The 20,441-nt window shown below is 35.1% G+C and overlaps 1 protein-coding gene across 3 annotated transcripts in view; it reads left to right on the forward strand.

Moving 5' to 3' along the window:
- Nucleotides 1–20,441, forward strand: part of KMT2E (lysine methyltransferase 2E (inactive)) — a 94,700-nt gene that overhangs the window by 18,288 nt on the left and 55,971 nt on the right. For 2 of the 3 annotated variants that reach the window (XM_043462984.1, XM_043462985.1), the window contains exon 2: nt 4,017–4,201. In XM_043462984.1, coding sequence (XP_043318919.1) covers nt 4,131–4,201 — 71 coding nt within the window. In that variant the 5' untranslated portion in view covers nt 4,017–4,130. Of the gene's footprint in view, nt 1–803; nt 877–4,016; nt 4,202–20,441 lie in introns of all 3 variants that reach the window. The other variant, XM_043462983.1, reaches the window with a different exon arrangement.

Here is a 20,441-nt window from a genome sequence, read left to right on the forward strand (position 1 = left end):
TTATTATACCTTAGTCAACAGCTGTAAATAAAATTAAAATCTTATATGAATAAAAAGGACAGTTTAATTTCTGATTTATAAGGAAATCTCAGTTATGTGGCCTCATAATTTCTTGCAAGTTTCTTTGTTTCCTTTCTATTAGTAATTGAGCCCAAAATTCACCCGCTTATTCTCTTAGTGTTACATGTCCAAAGTGTCAACATGGATCTAATTTTACATGTTTATTGAGTTCTATCTATGTAAAGTATTTATTAAGGACTGAAAGATAATAATAAGTGAGCCATTCTTCAAAGAGATTGTGTTAAATTGAGCTGGGCCCTTTATTTGTAATTTTAGGGAAAAAATTGTCCTTATTTTCATCCTTCTTGCCTGTTTGGTATCATGTTCATCTTTTCAGTGTTTTTTGTTTTCTGGACCCTTTAACTGGGGTTGCAGCCTCAGTTCTCATTTGTTTCTCTTGTTTTGTCTGCGCCACACAGCTTTGGGGTCGTAGTTCCCTGACCGGGATTGGGCTCATGCCCTCCACAGTGGCAGCACAGAGTCCTAACCACTGGACTACCAGGAAATTCTTTGTAATACTGTCTTCCCAGTTTCTTTCCAGTTTGATTTGGTAGTTAGCACTGTTTCCTTTGCTTCTGTTTGTATTCATCTATATTAAAGAGTGAAGAATAAATTTATCATTTTAAGAATTAGCTGCTGTCTTTATGAATCCCTTTGGTTTTAGGTTCCATGTTAGAAGTACTATGTATACTTTTATGCCATTAATAAATAGCTCAATACTCCTATGTTCACTTGGTTTCTAGGTCTATTCTGGATAGCAGGTTTTGTGAAGACCTGTATTCTTTCTTGGACCTCAGATTTACCAGACATCTCATGGTATTTCCTTTTATATTATTTCTTTAATGGCCGCCACTTATTCTCAATATATTTTGTATATATTTAACTTGTCAGTTAGGTAAACCAGGTTTTTGATTCACATATAAGATATGAAGCCTTTGTGGTAGTTGTTTCGATTGTTGAATTGTTTTTCTCTAGTTATGCCTGTGTTATAAGCTCACATCTTTTCTACATCTGTATACTATATTGTCTTTTCTTATTTTTGAAGACACAGTGATCTGACCCTAATGAATTTATGATTTAAGTACCAGCTGGATTTTTAAGCAGCATGAGTTTTCTGGCTATGTAGTTTTTGATATTAATGAATATAGTGAAATATTTGCCATTTTTATGATCTCAATAGATATGACTTTTTGCCTTCTGACCTCTTGTGAGTAAATTCTGATATCATCTTCTCTGCTGAATCAAACTCAAGCGTCTGTGGTTCTTTTACAGATGTAATGCTGTGTTTATCCTGGGGATGAGCTTCTGTGATTTTAGGAGAGAGGTGCATTTCTGGAAAAGGTGTCATGTGGTTGTTCTTATAGCACTTACTTGCATAGGTTGACAACTCATTTGATTAATGAGACCAGAGCTGCATTTTCATCGTGGGTGCTCTAATTCATTTACCTGTTCTTTGTAGAGTACCTGTTGCATTCTGTGCACTGTGCAGGATTTGAGAGAGAGGCAGTAATGACACAAATATAAACTATCGTCTGAAATAGGTTTTTGTGGCATGCTCTTCACTGTTAATTAAAAACAGCTCAAATATAGTGCTAAATATTGAAGATTGTGTATTTATGTAAAAATGGGCTGTATGTATGTATGAATGTATGTATTAAATACATACTCAAATACATACTCAAATAGATTGTTTTAGATTCGAAATGCTACTCAGCTACCTAAAAGAATACATAATTATTTGATTTCTGTTTTCCAGTTTCTGCCTCTGGTTAAAAAAAAAAGCATACAACTATATATTTAGCAACATACACCTAAAAGATAAGGTTTCCTATGAGTCGAGAGATCAGCTGAGCTGAAGAAGGCTTCTACCAACTAGATGCTACCAACAAGGAGAAATTTTTTTATTTGTAATTGTTCTTAGCTCCAGGTCTTCAGCATTTTAAAGAAATACAAAATAATATAACATTTGATTTATATATTGCTTGCATTTTATCATTTAGAAATTTTATAATTTTATAGTTTTGTGCAGGTTAATAAATACAGCTTTTTATGAAGTAATTCTAAAACAGTCCCAGGTGCAGAAAAGCAGATAGGGCAGTTGTTTTTAGAGGATAATTTTAATTTGTTGAAAACTGTAAAATCATAGCAAATGGTGAACTATAACTACATACTTTATTTTTAAAAACTATTAGAAGATTCTCTTTAAATGAGAACTGGAGAGGTTTTTTTTAATCCACATAGTTTTTTGGTTATGAAATAAGAGCAACTCTTACGTGACTACCACTTAATGATTGCTAAATATGCATAATGCAGTGTATGAAATGCTTTACAGTCATTTTTTTCATTTTTTTTTCACAGAAACTATATGAGGATGTATCCCCATTTTATAAACAGAGAACCTGAAGCTTAGAGTGGTTAAATAACTTGTCTAGCTCACACGTCTACTGTTAGAGTGTTAGAGATAGGTTCCAGTGCTTACATTTTTAACTTTCAAGTGCAATTGCCTATTATTGTATCTTTTTATTATAACTTATAATCTAGTAGCTCTTCCCCAGTTATATACTGTTTAAAAGTAAAGGCTAGTTTTCTTGGAGAATTCAAACCACTGTTACCTTATTTCACTATTTTGGTATTTTTTTTCCCCCATAAAATATGAGCTCACAATCTGTATCATCTGTGAAACAGGAATTAACCTGAGTAGATATTCTCAAACTTACTTGTAAAAATTAAGGGTAAATAAAGAATTGCTATTTGAAAAAATACTTGTCTTCAGTATTTCAGGTATAACATGAGAGGGACAGTTTGGACTCTTTTTCTTGTTTATGTGATTATCTGCTTTGTTCCAAGTTGTACTATATCATTGCTGAAGTATTTTAAGTAGATACTTCACACACACAACATACAGCAGGTGTTTTGGGCTTCCCAGGTGGCTCAGTGGTAAAGAATCCACCTACCAATCCATCTACCAATGCAGAAGACGCGGGTTTAATTCCCGGGTTGGGAAGATCCCCTGGAGGAGGAAATAGCAACCCACTCCAGTATTCTTGCTGGGAAAATCTCATGGACAGAAGAACCTGGTGGGCTACAGTTCATGAGGTCACAGAGAGTCAGACACAACTGAGCACTCATGCACAAACAAAGAATTTAAATTGGAAAGATTGATATTGAAGCTGAATATATTTTCTTTACTATGGTAAATTTCTTTAAACATAATTCAAGTATGTTAGTTTTCTAATTGTATTAGGGATCATTAACTCATGGAAGAAAACTGGAGAAATAGAGAAACTCCCTTAGTATACATATATTTATGTAGAATAGAAAGTGACAACCACTGTAAAACAATTTTATTACAAATAGCTTTTTTAAAAAAATACAGAGACAGTAGAGTAGAATTGTTTCAAATTCTGGTTTTATCCCTTAAACCGAGCAGCTTTGGTTATGTTATTTATCCATAGTTACTTTTGAATTCTTTGGTGGTAAAATGGAGATCCTTACTTGAGTTGTGAGGATTAACTAGATTATCCATGTAAAAGCTTAGTATGGTGCTTAGTTCACAGTAAGTACTCAAATGTTTGTTAGTTTATTGTTAGATCATTCACTTAACCAGGAAGCCTTATTTTTGGAAAGTGCTTTAAGAAATTCTGTCTCATCATTCAAAATGAATAATATTTGTTGGTTCCTTACTAAGCAATATGCCTTAGTAATCCCACTTATGGCACCCTAAATTCATTCCCTGAGGAAGATTATGATTCAGAAACTTTTCTTTGGAGCATAATCTCATAACTTAATTCCAGAAAAATGAACAAAATAGAGACTCCCTGAGCAAATTGCACTGATACTGATATTTTAATAAAGAATGCTTTCTTTATGTATTTTACTTTCCTTTATTATAGGTTGACTGTTTCTGGGAATATGAAGATGATTCTTAACTTCTGGTTCCCTTTTCTTTTAAACAGGGTTTGTGGATGCACTTAGATGTTTGCAATGAGCACTGTGGCTGGCATGCCCCAGTGTTTTGGATACCAATGCATAGGACTCCATAGTAATCGAATTTACCAGAGGCGAACGTCATGAGCATAGTGATCCCATTGGGGGTTGATACAGCAGAAACGTCATACTTGGAAATGGCTGCAGGCTCAGAGTAAGTATTGAAATCATAGGTACTTTGGATAGGAAAGAGCAAAATGCTTCGTATAATTATTTTAGCACAACCAAGCAGTTCTTGATTTGCATTTATATTTTTCTCATTTTAGACTCTTGGCTAAAGTAAAATCTCAGCAGTTTAAAGGCAAAAATTCCTGTAACTATAATTACTTTTTGTAAAGAGCTTTTGAGCCAAAATTCTCTTTTTCTGATTCTTTCTGTCTCTTCCATTTGCTGATTGTTGACAGCAAGTATCAAGATAATAGGTTATTTTTTTAAAATTGTGCATCTGTCTTGTTTATATTGGAAAATTAATTTGGTTTTCAATTTGAATCTTTTTAAACATAATGTCCATTGAAACACTGTTATCCCCCCCCTTTTTTTTTTAAGTTGAGTTGAAAAATAAAATTCCAGCCAGTTTTAAATAAGAAAAAGGGAGTATTTCCTTCTAGATGAATGTTTTGGCACCTTTTGCTTTTGTGGGAGCCATTTCTGAGGGATTTAGTGAAAGGTTCTTACCTTGCCTCTAGACTATTTGGTCTTGGCAGTTGAGTTGGATAGATTTTCTTTTATTTTGATTTTGAAAGACCACTATGTTAACACTGAATTACTGCTATGAAAATTGATTGTTTTTTGAAAATTGCAAAAGGTTTATGTAACAGTGTTGGAATACCTAAAGAATAGAAAGATGTATGTTTGCTCTCTGATTCAGTATATAGTTGAATTGTGCTAAATGGGACACTCACTGACCAGAAAGTGGAATTTAACTTTTTTGGAAAAAAAAGGAAATTTATTTCTTTTAGGGCTCCTAAAACTGGTGTGCAGAAAGGACAAAAAACAGTTAATACTCTCAGTTTGCTGGCATTTCAAATGGTCTAGAAATGTTTTCACCACTCCCGCTTCTACCATTAGGAAAGACTCAGGGGTGCTCTCTGATATTTCTATAATATGCTACATAGTCCATTTAACTGTATGACTATTATAGTTTTTAAAAGCCTCTTTTTTTTGCACTATGTGTAAGTTATTTTTGTTATAAAATAATGGATTCCCAAACAAGGGTACTCTTGTGACTGTTGATTGACATTCCTTCTGCCCAGATAGGCACACTCCTAAGAAAGGAAAAAGAACCTGGAAGCAGGGCTTGACAGGCAAGTGCGGCGTCCCAGACTAAAGTACCAGTTTTTCTTAATACATCTGATAGATGCAAGTCTATATCTGATGATAGTTATAGGCATTTATTGGTAATAATCAAAGATTTTTTGCTTCCTTAAAAATTCACCTTGACAGTTTTTTTAAATTAGCCTCATAAGCAGTTACTGCAAAATGTAATTTATGAAATATTATTTATGTATGAGATAGGAATTAGTTCAGTATACAATGTGAGATGCTCCTTTGTCTTGTTTGCATGTTTAGTATGTATGCTGTAAGGCAATTCACAAACAGAATAAAAGCCACATATTAATTATACAGTTAAAAGAGAATGAATAATATATTGACAGGAGTTTAGGGGAGAGCTTTCTGCCTGTGTTCTTTATTAAATGCATTTATAAGAGTGTTTATAGAATAATTATGATTTATATTGTTGAGCCAAATCTTTCCTGGTACAAATAGGGACATTTTTATTATTAGAAAATGATCAACTTGTAGGTAATTACAGAATGACTATTTTTTTTTAAAGAACATTTATGTTTTAGGAAATTTTCTATTCCACATACAAGTATGTGTCCCTTGGATGTAGTATCCCTTACTCAGTGGACACAAAAAGTATAACTGGTACCAATTTCTACTATGAGACAACTATCATAATTTTTGTGGATAAATTTTCAAACTTAAAAACTATATATATAAAGCTTTTAGAGCTATTTTCATAAGAAATTTTTATATAATTAATGTTTCCTTTTTATTTCAAATATGTAATCAGAAGATACTGTACTTGTATTGGTGCAGGATGCTGGGGAAAGGGCACCTGGGACTTCCCCATATATTTCTTTGTTAACGTCCTGTTCAGCTACATAATTATTCCAAAATATTTTTCTTAAAGTACTGAATTTTGTTATGCTCATGTAGCTATATGATATTAATTATATATTAGTTTTATATATATGTAAATGTTTATTTGGCTGCATTGGCTCTTAATAGTGGCACGTGGGATCTTTGATTTTCGCTGCAGCACACAGGGTCTTCAGTAGCCACATCTGTGGCATCTTTTAGTTGCGGCATGTGGGATCTGGTTCCCTGACCAGTGTTGAACCCAGACCCCCTGCATTGGGAGTGTGGAGTCTTAGCCACTGGACACACCAGAGAAGTCCCTATTAGTTGTATTTTTTAAAAACACTGCTAAAATATATCACTCATAAATTAAACTACTATAAAGTTTAGGGATACTTGATTGTTGAGTGAATTAGTTTACTGAACCAAATTTATACTCATTTCTAAGACTATAAAGGGGAATTTATTTAATCACAGTTCATCTAATTTGAGTTCATCTAGATAGAATACATGCTATCTGTCGCATTTTATAGATAGGAAATTGAAGGTCTGGTTCAGGATCTATAATAATGGACTTGCTAAACTCTAGTCCAGTATTCCTATATGCAATAACGTTTCTTCTTGGATTATCGTGTCTCTGAAATAAAACTCATTAGTCCAGCTTCTTTGTTACATATTTGTTTTCCTATCATTATTAAGTTTTTAAACATCTTGGATTTGTCTTGCCTTTCCTGCAGAGTTAGGGATCTTGTATTTTGTTTTTTTCTGTTCCCCATTACCTTGCCACGAGTTGGTTTTACACTTCCAGAATCTTTCAATTCAAACTAGCCATATTTCAAGTGTTCTATTGCATATATGTCTAGAGGCCATTGTATTGGATAGAAAAATTCTAGGCTAAATTACAACGTATAGGATCTCAGAAGAGAAAAGAACAGTGAAGCCTCAGCTAGTTATGAAAATTATGAGATCATAACAATCTATTTCTTTTTGAATAAGAAAGGTAAAGATGTGACTGTGAGATAGATATTATTTTCAAATACAGTTGAGGAAACAAGTCACAGAGCAGAATGGCAGAAGCAGAACTGATTGATGTGTTAATTTTAGGCCTTTTCTATTACACCTTCTTTCCTGATACTGTTACCAAAAATGACTTCCATAACGTAACTAATTTATTTTGATATATGGTTCGTGTAAATAGTAGCTTTACTTTTAGGAGTAGTAAATTTATTATAATCAGTGACTGCATATAACAAAGATATTTTCAGGTCTCTGCTTGAAGATAAGAAATATGAAAGAAAACCTAGACTCAGTTACCAGTAGATAAATAGGAAAGTTGAGCCAGAGTTCAGCATTTATTAGAATTGTATGGTTTTTATCCTAATTGATATAAATTGACCTCTTCTACTGCTTCTTCTGTCTTTTATGTCAGGCATTCTGTCTGAATTACTAAATTGGTGAAAGAAGCAAAGGTGATCTTTTTTCCATTGTATATTTTTGCCTCCTTTGTTGAAGATAAGGTGTCCATAGGTTTGTGGATTTATCTCTGGGCTTTCTATTCTGTTCCATTGATCTATATTTCTGTCTTTGTGCCAGTACCATACTGTCTTGACTGTGGCTTTGTAGTATAGTCTGAAGTCAGGCAGGTTGATTCCTCCAGTTCCATTCTTCTTTCTTAAGATTACTTTGGCTATTTGAGGTTTTTTGTATTTCCATACAAATTGTGAAATTATTTGTTCTAGTTTGTGAAAAATGCCGTTGGTAGCTTGATAGGGATTGCATTGAATCTATAGATTGCTGTGGGTAGTATAGTCATTTTGACAATATTGATTCTTCCAGTCCATGAACACGGTATATTTCTCCATCTGTTTGTGTCCTCTTTGATTTCTCTCATCAGTGTTTTATAGTTTTCTATGTATAGGTCTTTTGTTTCTTTAGGTAGATATACTCCTAAGTATTTTATTCTTTTTGTTGCAATGGTGAATGGTATTGCTTCCTTAATTTCTCTTTCTTTTTTCTCATTGTTAGTGTATAGGAATGCAAGGGATTTCTGTGTGTTAATTTATATCCTGCAAATTTACTATATTCGTTGATTAGCTCTAGTAACAAGTGGTGCTGGGAAAACTGGTCAACCACTTGTAAAAGAATGAAACTAGAACACTTTCTAACACCATACACAAAAATAAACTCAAAATGGATTAAAGATCTAAATGTCAGACCAGAAACTATAAAACTCCTAGAGGAGAACATAGGCAAAACACTCTCTGACATAAATCACAGCAGGATCCTCTATGACCCACCTCCCAGAATTTTGGAAATAAAAGCAAAAATAAACAAATGGGACCTAATGAAACTTAAAAGCTTTTGCACAACAAAGGAAACTATAAGTAAGGTGAAAAGACAGCCCTCAGATTGGGAGAAAATAATAGCAAAGGAAGCAACAGACAAAGGATTAATCTCAAAAATATACAAGCAACTCCTGAAGCTCAATTCCAGAAAAATAAATGACCCAATCAAAAAATGGGCCAAAGAACTAAACAGACATTTCTCCAAAGAAGACATACAGATGGCTAACAAACACATGAAAAGATGCTCAACATCACTCATTATCAGAGAAATGCAAATCAAAACCACAATGAGGTACCATTACACGCCAGTCAGGATGGCTGCTATCCAAAAGTCTACAAGCAATAAATGCTGGAGAGGGTGTGGAGAAAAGGGAACCCTCTTACACTGTTGGTGGGAATGCAAACTAGTACAGCCGCTATGGAAAACAGTGTGGAGATTCCTTGAAAAACTGGAAATAGAACTGCCATATGACCCAGCAATCCCACTTCTGGGCATACACACTGAGGAAACCAGATCTGAAAGAGACACGTGCACCCCAATGTTCATCGCAGCACTGTTTATAATAGCCAGGACATGGAAGTAACCTAGATGTCCATCAGCAGACGAATGGATAAGGAAGCTGTGGTACATATACACCATGGAATATTACTCAGCCATTAAAAAGAATTCATTTGAACCAGTCCTAATGAGATGGATGAAGCTGGAGCCCATTATACAGAGTGAAGTAAGCCAGAAAGATAAAGAACACTACAGCATACTAACACATATATATGGAATTTAGAAAGATGGTAATGATAACCCTATATGCAAAACAGAGAGACGCAGATGTACAGAACAGACTTTTGGACTCTGTGGGAGAAGGCGAGGGTGGGATGTTTCGAGACAACAGCATCAAAACATGTATATTATCAAGGGTGAAACAGATCACCAGCCCAGGTTGGATGCATGAGACAAGTGCTCGGGCCTGGTGCACTGGGAAGACCCAAAGGGATCGGGTGGAGAGGGAGGTGGGAGGGGGGATCGGGATGGGAAATACATGTAACTCCATGGCTGATTCATGTCAATGTATGACAAAAACCACTACAATATTGTAAAGTAATTAGCCTCCAACTAATAAAAATAAATGGAAAAAAAAAATAAAGAAGCAAAGGTAAGAAACCCATCTAGAGCTGAGAAGTGGGAAGAGGTATTAAATAATTTAGGGAGTGTTAAACTGATTCTTTCCTAGTCTTTTTAAAAAAGAAAAACCAAATTAATTTTTCTCTCAGACACTGGGAACATGATTACTAACATTGTATTCTTTTTAACATTATTTTTACTACGAAATATTCTTTAGAAATCTTTATAATGAGATTTTGGATAAATATGTGTATTTTGGGATGAGGTGGACAAATTAGTAAATGTGATGTATCTAAGTTAACAGGTGAATTACTTTGGAGGAGGGCTTTTAGTGCTATGACTAGGAATACAGTAAATGCCTCTTTATTGACTGAGAGTACTAAAGGGAGATATTTGGGTTTTCAGTTTTGTTCTGCCACTAATATACCAGTGAGCCCTTACGACAATTATTGTAGACTCTGGTATCTTCATTTGAAAAGGAGGTCTTGAAGTATTAATGTGGCTCTTTTTGACTCCAGATTTCTGAGATTCAGTACATTTTTACTGTCTGTATTTTGTTTATAGTATTTAATATTAGGTTATTTCAGTGTCACTAGAGCCATCTGCTGACAGAATTCATTATTAGTTTGTTGAAATATTTGGCTGCTTGTAGTCTGAATTTATGTAATTAAAGATACTAAAATGTTTAATGTATAATGAAATGTTTTCAGTAGCTTTTTACTTGTGTTCCACTAGTATTTAATGTTTCTATTCATGATTTCTTTACACTTTTTATTTGTCAAGAAACTAATACTTTCTGCTGCCCTAAAAATGTTAATTTGCTTATCCTAATTTAGAAGTGCTTTCATTTAATTGTGATTTGTTTTAATATTCAAAAGAATGTTTTGAAGTACTGTTCTTAGTTCTTAGCATTGTTTAGAACTGTTGAAATTTCTCATTTGCCTTGTTATACTTAAAGTTTTCTGTATTTTTTTTCTTGTCTGTAACACAGTGTGTAAGCAGCTGTTATTCCCATTTTACAAAAGAAATGCAGCTCAAGGAGATTAAAAGACTTCCCCAAGGCCACATAGTTAGTTAACAATAAATAAAGAGCTAAATCCAGGGCTGCTTGGCTCCAGATCCATTTGCCACATAGATCAAAAGAGCTAAGTTTTGTTAATTGATGAGTTAAATGAAGTAAAATGCCACATGTGGTAAACAGAGGACAGTTGTCACACCAAATCTCTCCGTTTACAAATTTTTCTTGTATGCCATTGTAATGTGTGTAATTTTAATATATCTTCAAAAAGTATTAGGTATAACAAGAATGATAGAAATGTTTTGATCACAAATCTGAAGGAGCATAGTGAGAACTCATGGATATCTTTTATATTCATTACTATGACAGGGAGCCGTTCTATCCATGTGCAATTACTGATACCCAAGTGTCTGTTATTGAATGTTTTAACTTTGAAAGAAAAACTAGAAATTTCACTTAAAATACTCATATAAACTTCTCATTAAAATACGACTGTATTTTGAAGGTTTATATAGGGAAGAAATTAAAATTTTGATGAGGAAAAAGGAAATCACAAAAGTCCAGTTTCAGGAGGAATCAGAGCTTGTTTAATCAGTCATTCTAGCCTATTCTTTTTCTCTAAATTCCTCTCTTAATTTTATGATTGGCATTTCTCTCTGTTTAGATCTTCAGTTCACCTGACTGCTTAAATGTCTACACTAAAATATATAACAAATGATAATTTATGATGGCTTTTTAAAGAATAAGGATATTTTGGTATAAACAAATACAATTTTAAATTTGTAAAGTGGTTCCAGGAAAATGTGGCAACATCAGGTAGATTACTGCAAACAAAATGGTAGTTGTTCTGCTTTCTGAGTTTTCAATAATAATTTAGGACTGTAACACATTTGAAAATGACCTTTTTTCATTTTTAAGAATGGAAATGTTACATAAATAATTTAAATTTTAATGCCCAAATTTGTTCTCCATATTTGTAAAGTTTATGAAGTAATGACAGTTAAAGTGGTATAGATTCAGAATTACCAGAAATCAGGCTTTGTGTAGCTCTAATAAAGTAATACGTGGTACCATCTTTTAATACAGAAAGGAGGTAAAGCTGTTTACATCAGTAGGTCATTAATCCATAGGCAGAATGGCACTCTGGTAAATCTCACAGGAAGTGGGAATAATGCAGTTTGATAGGAATAGTACTAGACCAACCTAAGAGATCTAGGATTTAGTATTTGCTTTGTTATTACAATACCATGTGACTTAGAATTAAGACTTGATTTTGTAAATGTGGAATCTGAAGTCCAGAGTGCTTGTTTCATGTCTTGTGGATACACAGTGACTTAATGATAATCAGTTTGTGGCACTTAAATCAGTCATCTCATGGTGTGTAATACTGGAGGTTGAACAATGTGATATTTAAAATACCTTCTAGAACAGTTCCTGAATATCACTTTGGAGCAGCAGGTACTGTTTCCCTGAATAGTTCTGTCCTACTACACTCAATGTCACAACAAGCAGAACTCAGCGACTGCTTCTCCACCCCTTGCTTCATGATAGCATTGTATGGGAATCCAAGAATTGCCCTCCACATTACACCTTTATAGACTCAGCAGAAGCAGATCTATTACCACTAATTCTAGGCCAGAACAAAACTACTTCCAATCTGAAGGAAAGAAATCCATATTCTGCCACTCCCTTGGGGCCATCTGCAAAGCATCGCCACTACATCTTTGTTCTACCTGCTCCACTAAATGAGTCTTAGCAATAGCATTTTACCTTTTCTAACACCCAGTATCACCTCACAGGGTTAGAGGTAGGTTCTAAGAGGTAGGTTCTAAGAATGGTTATTTCAGATTAACTCTTAACCCTGTGTCAGTATTATCTGCGTCTGTCTTTCTTTTGGTTCCTTGGGCACTGTCTCAATTGTCAGTCTATTCAGATGCTTGAATGCTTGCGTCCTTCACTCTTCTTCCAACTGCTCCATACAAGTTGACTTTTACTTTGGCCATGCTACTGGCATGTTGAAGCTAATGCATAGTTTTCAGGCCTCATATTGTTTGTTGTCTCAGGAGGATTTATTACTCTTGATTCTCTGTACTTTTGGCTTTAGTGAAACTAGCCTTTTGTGATTTTCTTTCTTTCTTTCAAAAAATTGTAGTAAAATATACATAGCATAAAGTTTACCGTTTTAACCAGTTTTAAGTGTCCAATTCAGTAGCATTCAATACATTCACAGTGTTACTGCAGTGTCCAAGGCAAGAGATGACAAAGACTTGGACTGGGGAAAGAAGTGTACTGATTGTAAATGTATATTGGAAGAAGAGCAAGAATTGACCAAAGAATTAGATGTGGAGGGCGAGGGCAAATGAATAATCAAGAATGATACTTTATGGTTTTGGATTAAGTAACTGGATGGAGAGTTGTTTAAAGAAAAAGATCAGCCGGGGGAAAAGAGAAAACATTTGTGGGCAGAAAAGAAAATCAAGCAAAAAATGAGAAAGAGTGGCCAGTTAAGTGTGGTATCCAGAAAGCTAGCAAAGGTAAATCTTTTTAGGAAGGGAACATTTACATCACATGCTGAAAAGTCTATATAAACTACAGATGCCAATTAGTTTGACAATATGGGTAGTTATTGTGGTGTTGTGCAGCCTGATGTTGAGCACGAATAACTCTTTCAAGGAGTTTTCTAAAAAGAGGAACAGAGAAATGACAATTGAACGGGGGCAGGAGTTTTAAATGGAATAATAAGTAAGACAGCAGTGATCTAATATAGAGGTAGACTGAAGATGTAAGACACAAGGGATAGTTGCAGGCAAGAGTAAAGTGTACAGATCTTGAAAAGGTGAGAAGGGATAAGGTCCAGAGAGCAAGTGGAAGAATAGGGTTGTAATACAAAGTGGCATTTTTCCATTTTTATAAGAGAAAAACAATTTGAATGTAAATACAAGATTTTAGATATGGAATTGTGTTCCCAGTACCTAAAACAGTAGCTGGTATATAATAAACCCTCAATAATTATTTATTAATAAGTTAATAAGAAATTCCTGTTGATGTTACATTTTCAAAGAAAGTTATACCATTAAACTAGTAACACTTGCTAAAGCCATTGAAATCAGAGAAAAATGGTACTCTATTACAATCAGTTCCTTCCCCAAATTTGCTTTCTCTAAACAAGCAGTCAGCAGACTGGGATCACTGAGCCAAACCCAGCCTGCTGCCTGATTTTTGTGAATAAGATTTTACTGAGACTCAGTCATGCCCACTTATTTACTTATTTTTTTCCACTTATTTACTTATATTTTCTGGCTTTCCAGGTATAGTAGAGCTGAGAAGTTGCAACAGAAACCATGGTTTGAGGTCTTGAATATATTTACTCTCTGGTTCTTCACAGAAAAAGTTGGGTGGCTCCAGCTCTAAATTTAGTTTAATTTAGTTGTTTTTTTTTTTTGGCCACACTGCACGGCATGTGGGATCTTAGTTCCCCAAGCAGGGATTGAACCCATGCCCCCTGCATTGGAAGCACCCAGTCTTAGCCACTGGACCACCAGGGAAGTCCCTGGTTTAATTTTAAATTCCAAAATATGGGATGTAAAAAAGGGTTTTCTACAACAAACATCTATTTTACAGTCATGAGACATCTAAATTAAGAGGTCTAGTAATGTGGAGCGGAGAAGGCAATGGCACCCCACTCCAATACTCTTGCCTGGAGAATCCCAGGGACGGGGGAGCCTGGTGGGCTGCCGTCTATGGGGTTGCATAGAATCGGACACGATTGAAGTGACTTAGTAGCAGCAGCAGCAGTAATATGGAGAGCTATTTGGGTGGAGCTAATGAAATAGAATTAGATTGAGGATGATTTGGAAGTCATGAACACATAGGAAATGGTGAAAACTATAGTAGTGGATGAAACCTCCAATGTTTAAAGTACAGACACCTAGAAAACATAAACATTTAGGAGATAGGGAAAAGAAAAATTTTAAAAGGAGATTAAGGCATTAAAAAAAATAAGAAACAGTTTGGTACTTTCTCAAAATGTTAAACAGAATTACCTCATGACCCAGAAATTCTACTCCTAGGTTTATACTCAAAAGAATCGAAATCAAAGGCTCAAAACAATATTTGTATACCAATATCCATAACAGCATTACTCTCAATAGACAAAAGGTCTAACATCTCAAGTGTCCATCAACAGATGAATGGACAAATGAAAATGTGGTCCATCTATACAATGGAATATTAGCCATAAAAAAGAATTCTGAAATGTATAAAATGGATGAAACTTGAAAATGTTATGCTAAATAAAAGACATAAATATTTTATGATTCCATTTATGTAAATTGTCTTATGTTGCAAAGAGTATTTATGTCACGAAGAATCGGACACAACTGAGCAACTGAACTGATGTAAGTTGTCTAGAATGGGCAAATAGAGATAGATAGTAAAGGTTACCAGGTGCTTGGACCTGGAGAAAGTAAGAGATATGGAACAAAGTGTCTGTTTGAGAGGATGAAAAAGTTTGGAAACAGTAGTAAGACATGAATCATAAGGCTTGAAGGTCTCTTTGTGAACCCTGAAACTTACTACATACAAATATTGTTGAATGCTCGCTATCTTAGTTAATTCTGTTTCATTTGTTTAGGAGAGGTAGAACTAAAGCTACAAAATTTTTATAGCCTTTTCATGGTAGACAGATATAAGGGGCTATAGAATTGAACAAAATGTCCCTATATGTAAAAAATAATAATGTGATTTCAATAAGTTGAATGGTATAGTTCTTTAAAGTAACAGGTCCAGCTAGTGTCTATTTCAAGTGAAAGTGAAAGTGTTAGTCACTCAGTCGTGTCCAACTCTTTACAACCCCATGAACTGTAGCCCACCAGGATCCTCTGTCCATGGGATTCTCCAGGCAAGAATACTGGTGTGGGTTGCCATGCCCTTCTCCAGGGGATCTTCCTGACCCAGGGATGGAACCCAGGTCTCCCACATTGCAGGCAGATTCTTTATTGTTTAACAGTTCTGGTTAGTGCCTATTTCAGGCAGCTGGAAAATACTAAAAGACATTCGGAAACTAGCAGAATTAAAATAGCAAGACAGATTGAAATTTGCTGCGTTATTTGAGTGACTGAGTACTGACTATGATAGAATACATTGGGACAGAATATAAAAGTAGGAGGGATATAAAGTTCTCCAGTACAAAAATTTTAACAAGTGATGGTATTTTTTTAAGTAATAGATTTTAACTAGGAAATTTAAATCGTATTATCTTATGAAATATCCCACCCTCACATTCTCCCACAAAGTTCAAAAGTCTGTTCTGTATTTCTGTGTCTCTTTTTCTGTTTTGCATATAGGGTTATCGTTATCACCTTTCTAAATTTCATATATATGTGTTAGTATGCTGTAATGTTCTTTATCTTTCTGGCTTACTTCACTCTGTATAATGGGCTCCAGCTTCATCCATCTCATTAGGACTGGTTCAAATGAATTCTTTTTAATGGCTGAGTAATATTCCATGGTGTATATGTACCACAGCTTCCTTATCCATTCATCTGCTGATGGGCATCTAGGTTGCTTCCATGTCCTGGCTATTATAAACAGTGCTGCGATGAACATTGGGGTGCACGTGTCTCTTTCAGATCTGGTTTCCTCAGTGTGTATGCCCAGAAGTGGGATTGCTGGGTCATATGGCAGTTCTATTTCCAGTTTTTTAAGAAATCTCCACACTGTTTTCCATAGCGGCTGTACTAGTTTGCATTCCCACCAACAGTGTAAGAGGGTTCCCTTTTCTCCACACCCTCTCCAGCATTTATTGCTTGTAGACTTTTGGATAGCAGCCATCCTGACTGGCGTGTAATGGTACCTCATTGTGGTTTTGATTTGCATTTCTCTAATAATGAGTGATGTTGAGCATCTTTTCATGTGTTTGTTAGCCATCTGTATGTCTTCTTTGGAGAAATGTCTGTTTAGTTCTTTGGCCCATTTTTTGATTGGGTCATTTATTTTTCTGGAATTGAGCTTCAGGAGTTGCTTGTATATTTTTGAGATTAATCCTTTGTCTGTTGCTTCCTTTGCTATTATTTTCTCCCAATCTGAGGGCTGTCTTTTCACCTTACTTATAGTTTCCTTTGTAGTGCAAAAGCTTTTAAGTTTCATTAGGTCCCATTTGTTTATTTTTGCTTTTATTTCCAATATTCTGGGAGGTGGGTCATAGAGGATCCTGCTGTGATTTATGTCAGAGAGTGTTTTGCCTATGTTCTCCTCTAGGAGTTTTATAGTCTCTGGTCTTACATTTAGGTCTTTAACCCATTTTGAGTTTATTTTTGTGTATGGTGTTAGAAAGTGTTCTAGTTTCATTCTTTTACAAGTGGTTGACCAGTTTTCCCAGCACCACTTGTTAAAGAGGTTGTCTTTTTTCCATTGTATATCCTTGCCTCCTTTGTCAAAGATAAGGTGTCCATAGGTTCGTGGATTTATCTCTGGGCTTTCTATTCTGTTCCATTGATCTATATTTCTGTCTTTGTGCCTGTTAAATCGTATTATCTTAAACCAATGAATATTAAGTTCCCAAATCTCACAGTTAAGAGTAGGAGTTTAAAATACAAGTTTATTTTCTCAACTCTAGAGTCTATGTAAAGGTCTCTTTTTGGAAGCTCTTTAGTAATGTGCTATAAATCAAAAACAAGCCCTTGAAGATGACTCAAGCTTTGTGTGGCTAAATAGTCAAATAAAAAGTTTCTTTTAGAATTCTGAACAGTCTTAAATGGAAAAGTCGACTCAAGTTCAGAATATCATGTAACTAGAAATTGTTGTTGTTGTTCAGTCGCTCAGTCATGTCTGATGCTTTGTGACACCATGGACTGTAGCATGCCAGGCTCCCGTGTCCTTCACCATCTCCCAGAGCTTACTCAGACTCATGTCCATTGAGTCAGTGATACCATCCAACCATCTTGTCCTCTTCTCTTCCTGCCTTCAATCTTTCCCAGCATCAGAGTCAATTTTTTAATGAGTCGGCTCTTCACATCAGGTGGCCAAAGTATTGGAGCTTTAGCATCAGGCCTTCCAATGAATATTCAGGATTGATTTCCTTTAGAATTGACTGGTTTGATCTCCTTGCAGTCCAAAGGACTCTTAAAAGGCTTCTCCAACACCACAGTTCAAAAGCATAAATTCTACAGCACTCAGCCTTCCTTATGGTCCAACTCTCACATCCATACACAACTACTAGAAAAACCATAGCTTTGATTATACGGACCTTTGTCGGCAAAGACCTTAGCATTGAAAAACTTCTATGTCATAGCTTTTCTTCCAAGGAGCAAGTGTCTTTTTAATTTCATGGCTGTAGTCACCATCTGCAGTGATTTTGGAGCCCAAGAAAATAAAGTCTGTCACTGTTTCCATTGTTTTCCCATCTGTTTGCCAGAAGTGATGGGACTGGATGCCATGCATGATCTTCGTTTTTTGAATGTTGAGTTTTAAGCCAACCTTTTCACTGTCTTCTTTGACCTTCATCAGGAGGCTCTTTAGTTCCTCTTTGCTTTCTGCTACAAGAGTGGTGTCATCTACATATCTGAGGTTATTGATGTTTCTTCAGCAATCTTCATTCCAGCTTTTGAGTCATCCACCCTGGCATTTCGCATGATGTACTCTGCATATAAGTTAAATAAGCAGGGTGACACTATATAGCATTGATGTACTCCTTTCCCAATTTGGAACCAGTCTGTTGTTCCATGTCCGGTTCTAACTGTTGCTTCTTGATCTGCATACAAGTTTCTCAGGAGGCATGTGAGGTGGTCTGGTATTCCCATGGCTTTAAGAATTTTCCACAGTTTGTTGTGTTCCACACAGTCAAAGGCTTTATAAAGCATACTCAGAGAAGCAGAAGTAGATGTTTTTCTGGAATTCTCTTGCTTTTTCTATGATCCAGCAGATGTTGACAATTTGATCTCTGTTTCCTCTGCCTTTTCTAAATCCAGCGTGAACATCTGGAAGTTCTTGGTTCACATACTGTTGAAGCCTAGTTTGGAGAATTTTGAGCATTACTTTGCTAGCACGTGAAATGAGTGCAATCGTGTGGTAGTTTGAGCATTGCCCTTCTTTGGGATTGGAATGAAAACTGACCTTTTCCAGTACTGTGACCACTGCTGAGTTTTCCAAATTTTCTGGCATATTGAGTGCAGCACTTTCACAGCATCATCTTTTAGGATTTGAAAAAGCTCAGCTGGAATTCCATCACCTCCACTAGCTTTGTTCATGTTGCTTCCTCAAGCCCGCTTGATTTCATACTCCAAGATGTCTGGCTCTAGGTGGGTAATGACACCATCATGGTTATCTGGGTCGTTAGGATTGCTTTTGTATAGTTCTTCTGTGTATTCTTGTCACCTCTTCTTAATATCTTCTGTTACTGTTAAGTCCATACCATTTCTGTCCTTTATTGTGCCCATCTTTGCATGAAATGTTCCCTTGGTAAGTAGTTTTCAAGAGATCTCTAGTCTTTCCCATTCTGTTGTTTTTCTGTTTCTTTGCATTGAATACTGAGGAAGACTTTATTACCTCTTCGTGCTATTCTTTGGAACTCTACATTCAGTTGGGTATATCTTTCCTTTGCTCCTTTGCCTTTTGCTTCTCTTCTTTCTTTCTTTCTTTTTTTTTTTTAGTGGTTTTATTTTTTTTAATTTTTTTATTTTTTTTAAATTTATTTTTATTAGTTGGAGGCTAATTACTTTACAATATTGTAGTGGTTTTCATCATACATTGACATGAATCAGCCATGGTTCTCTTCTTTTCTAAGCTATTTATAAGGCGACCTCAGACAACCACTTTGCCTTTTTGCATTTATTTTTCTTGGGGATGGTTTTGATCACTGTCTTTTATACCATGTTACAAACCTCCGTCCACAGTTCTTCAGGCACTCTGCCAGATGTAATCCCTTGAATCTATTTGTCCCTTCAACTGTGTAATTGTAAGGTATTTGATTTAGGTCATATTTGAAGGGCCTAGTGGTTTTCCCTACTTTCTTCTATTTAAGTCTGAATTTTCCAATAAGCGGTTCATTATCTGAGCCACAGTCAGCTCAGGTCTTGTTTTTGCTGACTGTATAGAGCTTCTCCATTTTCGATTGCAAAGAATATAATCAGTCTGATTGCAGTATTGATGACCTGTGATGTCCATGTGTAGAATCGTCTCTTGTTTTGTTGAAAGAGGATATTGCTATGATCAGTGTGTTCTCTTGGCAAAACTCTGTAACAACTATTTACATGAAAACTTATTGTATATTATCTGTTTCGCCATGCAGTATAAAAAAATTATTAAAGCTTTGTGTTAATGTTCCAGGAGATTTTGAGAAAGCTCCCAAAACCATAATGTAGTAATTTTTGTTACTATGAGTTCTTGCTGTGCATTGTCCATGTGTAAATATAGTAGATTTGCTCAAGTTTAATTAATCATTTTCTACTGGTTGGACATTTAAATAATTTCTACTTGTATACCTGGTTTTAGGAATAGTATTACAAAGAACATCTCAATTCTGTGAGTAATTACTTAGTGAAAATTACTGTTATTAGAATAAATTTCCAAAAACGGGGTTACTGGATCTAAAGGATATTTGACTGTTGGTATTTGTCACAAAGTTGTTTTCAGATTTACTGTGTGCTTTGAGGATGTTTGGCACCATGGACTTTTTAAAGATCATTTCTAAGGATGTCTGGTGCCCTGTTTTTTGTTTTCTATTAAATACTATCTTACAGTTAAGAAAAATCCTTAAATTGTGTCAACC

Source organism: Cervus canadensis, chromosome 3 (genome assembly GCF_019320065.1).
Source record: "Cervus canadensis isolate Bull #8, Minnesota chromosome 3, ASM1932006v1, whole genome shotgun sequence".
Lineage (NCBI taxonomy): Eukaryota > Metazoa > Chordata > Mammalia > Artiodactyla > Cervidae > Cervus > Cervus canadensis.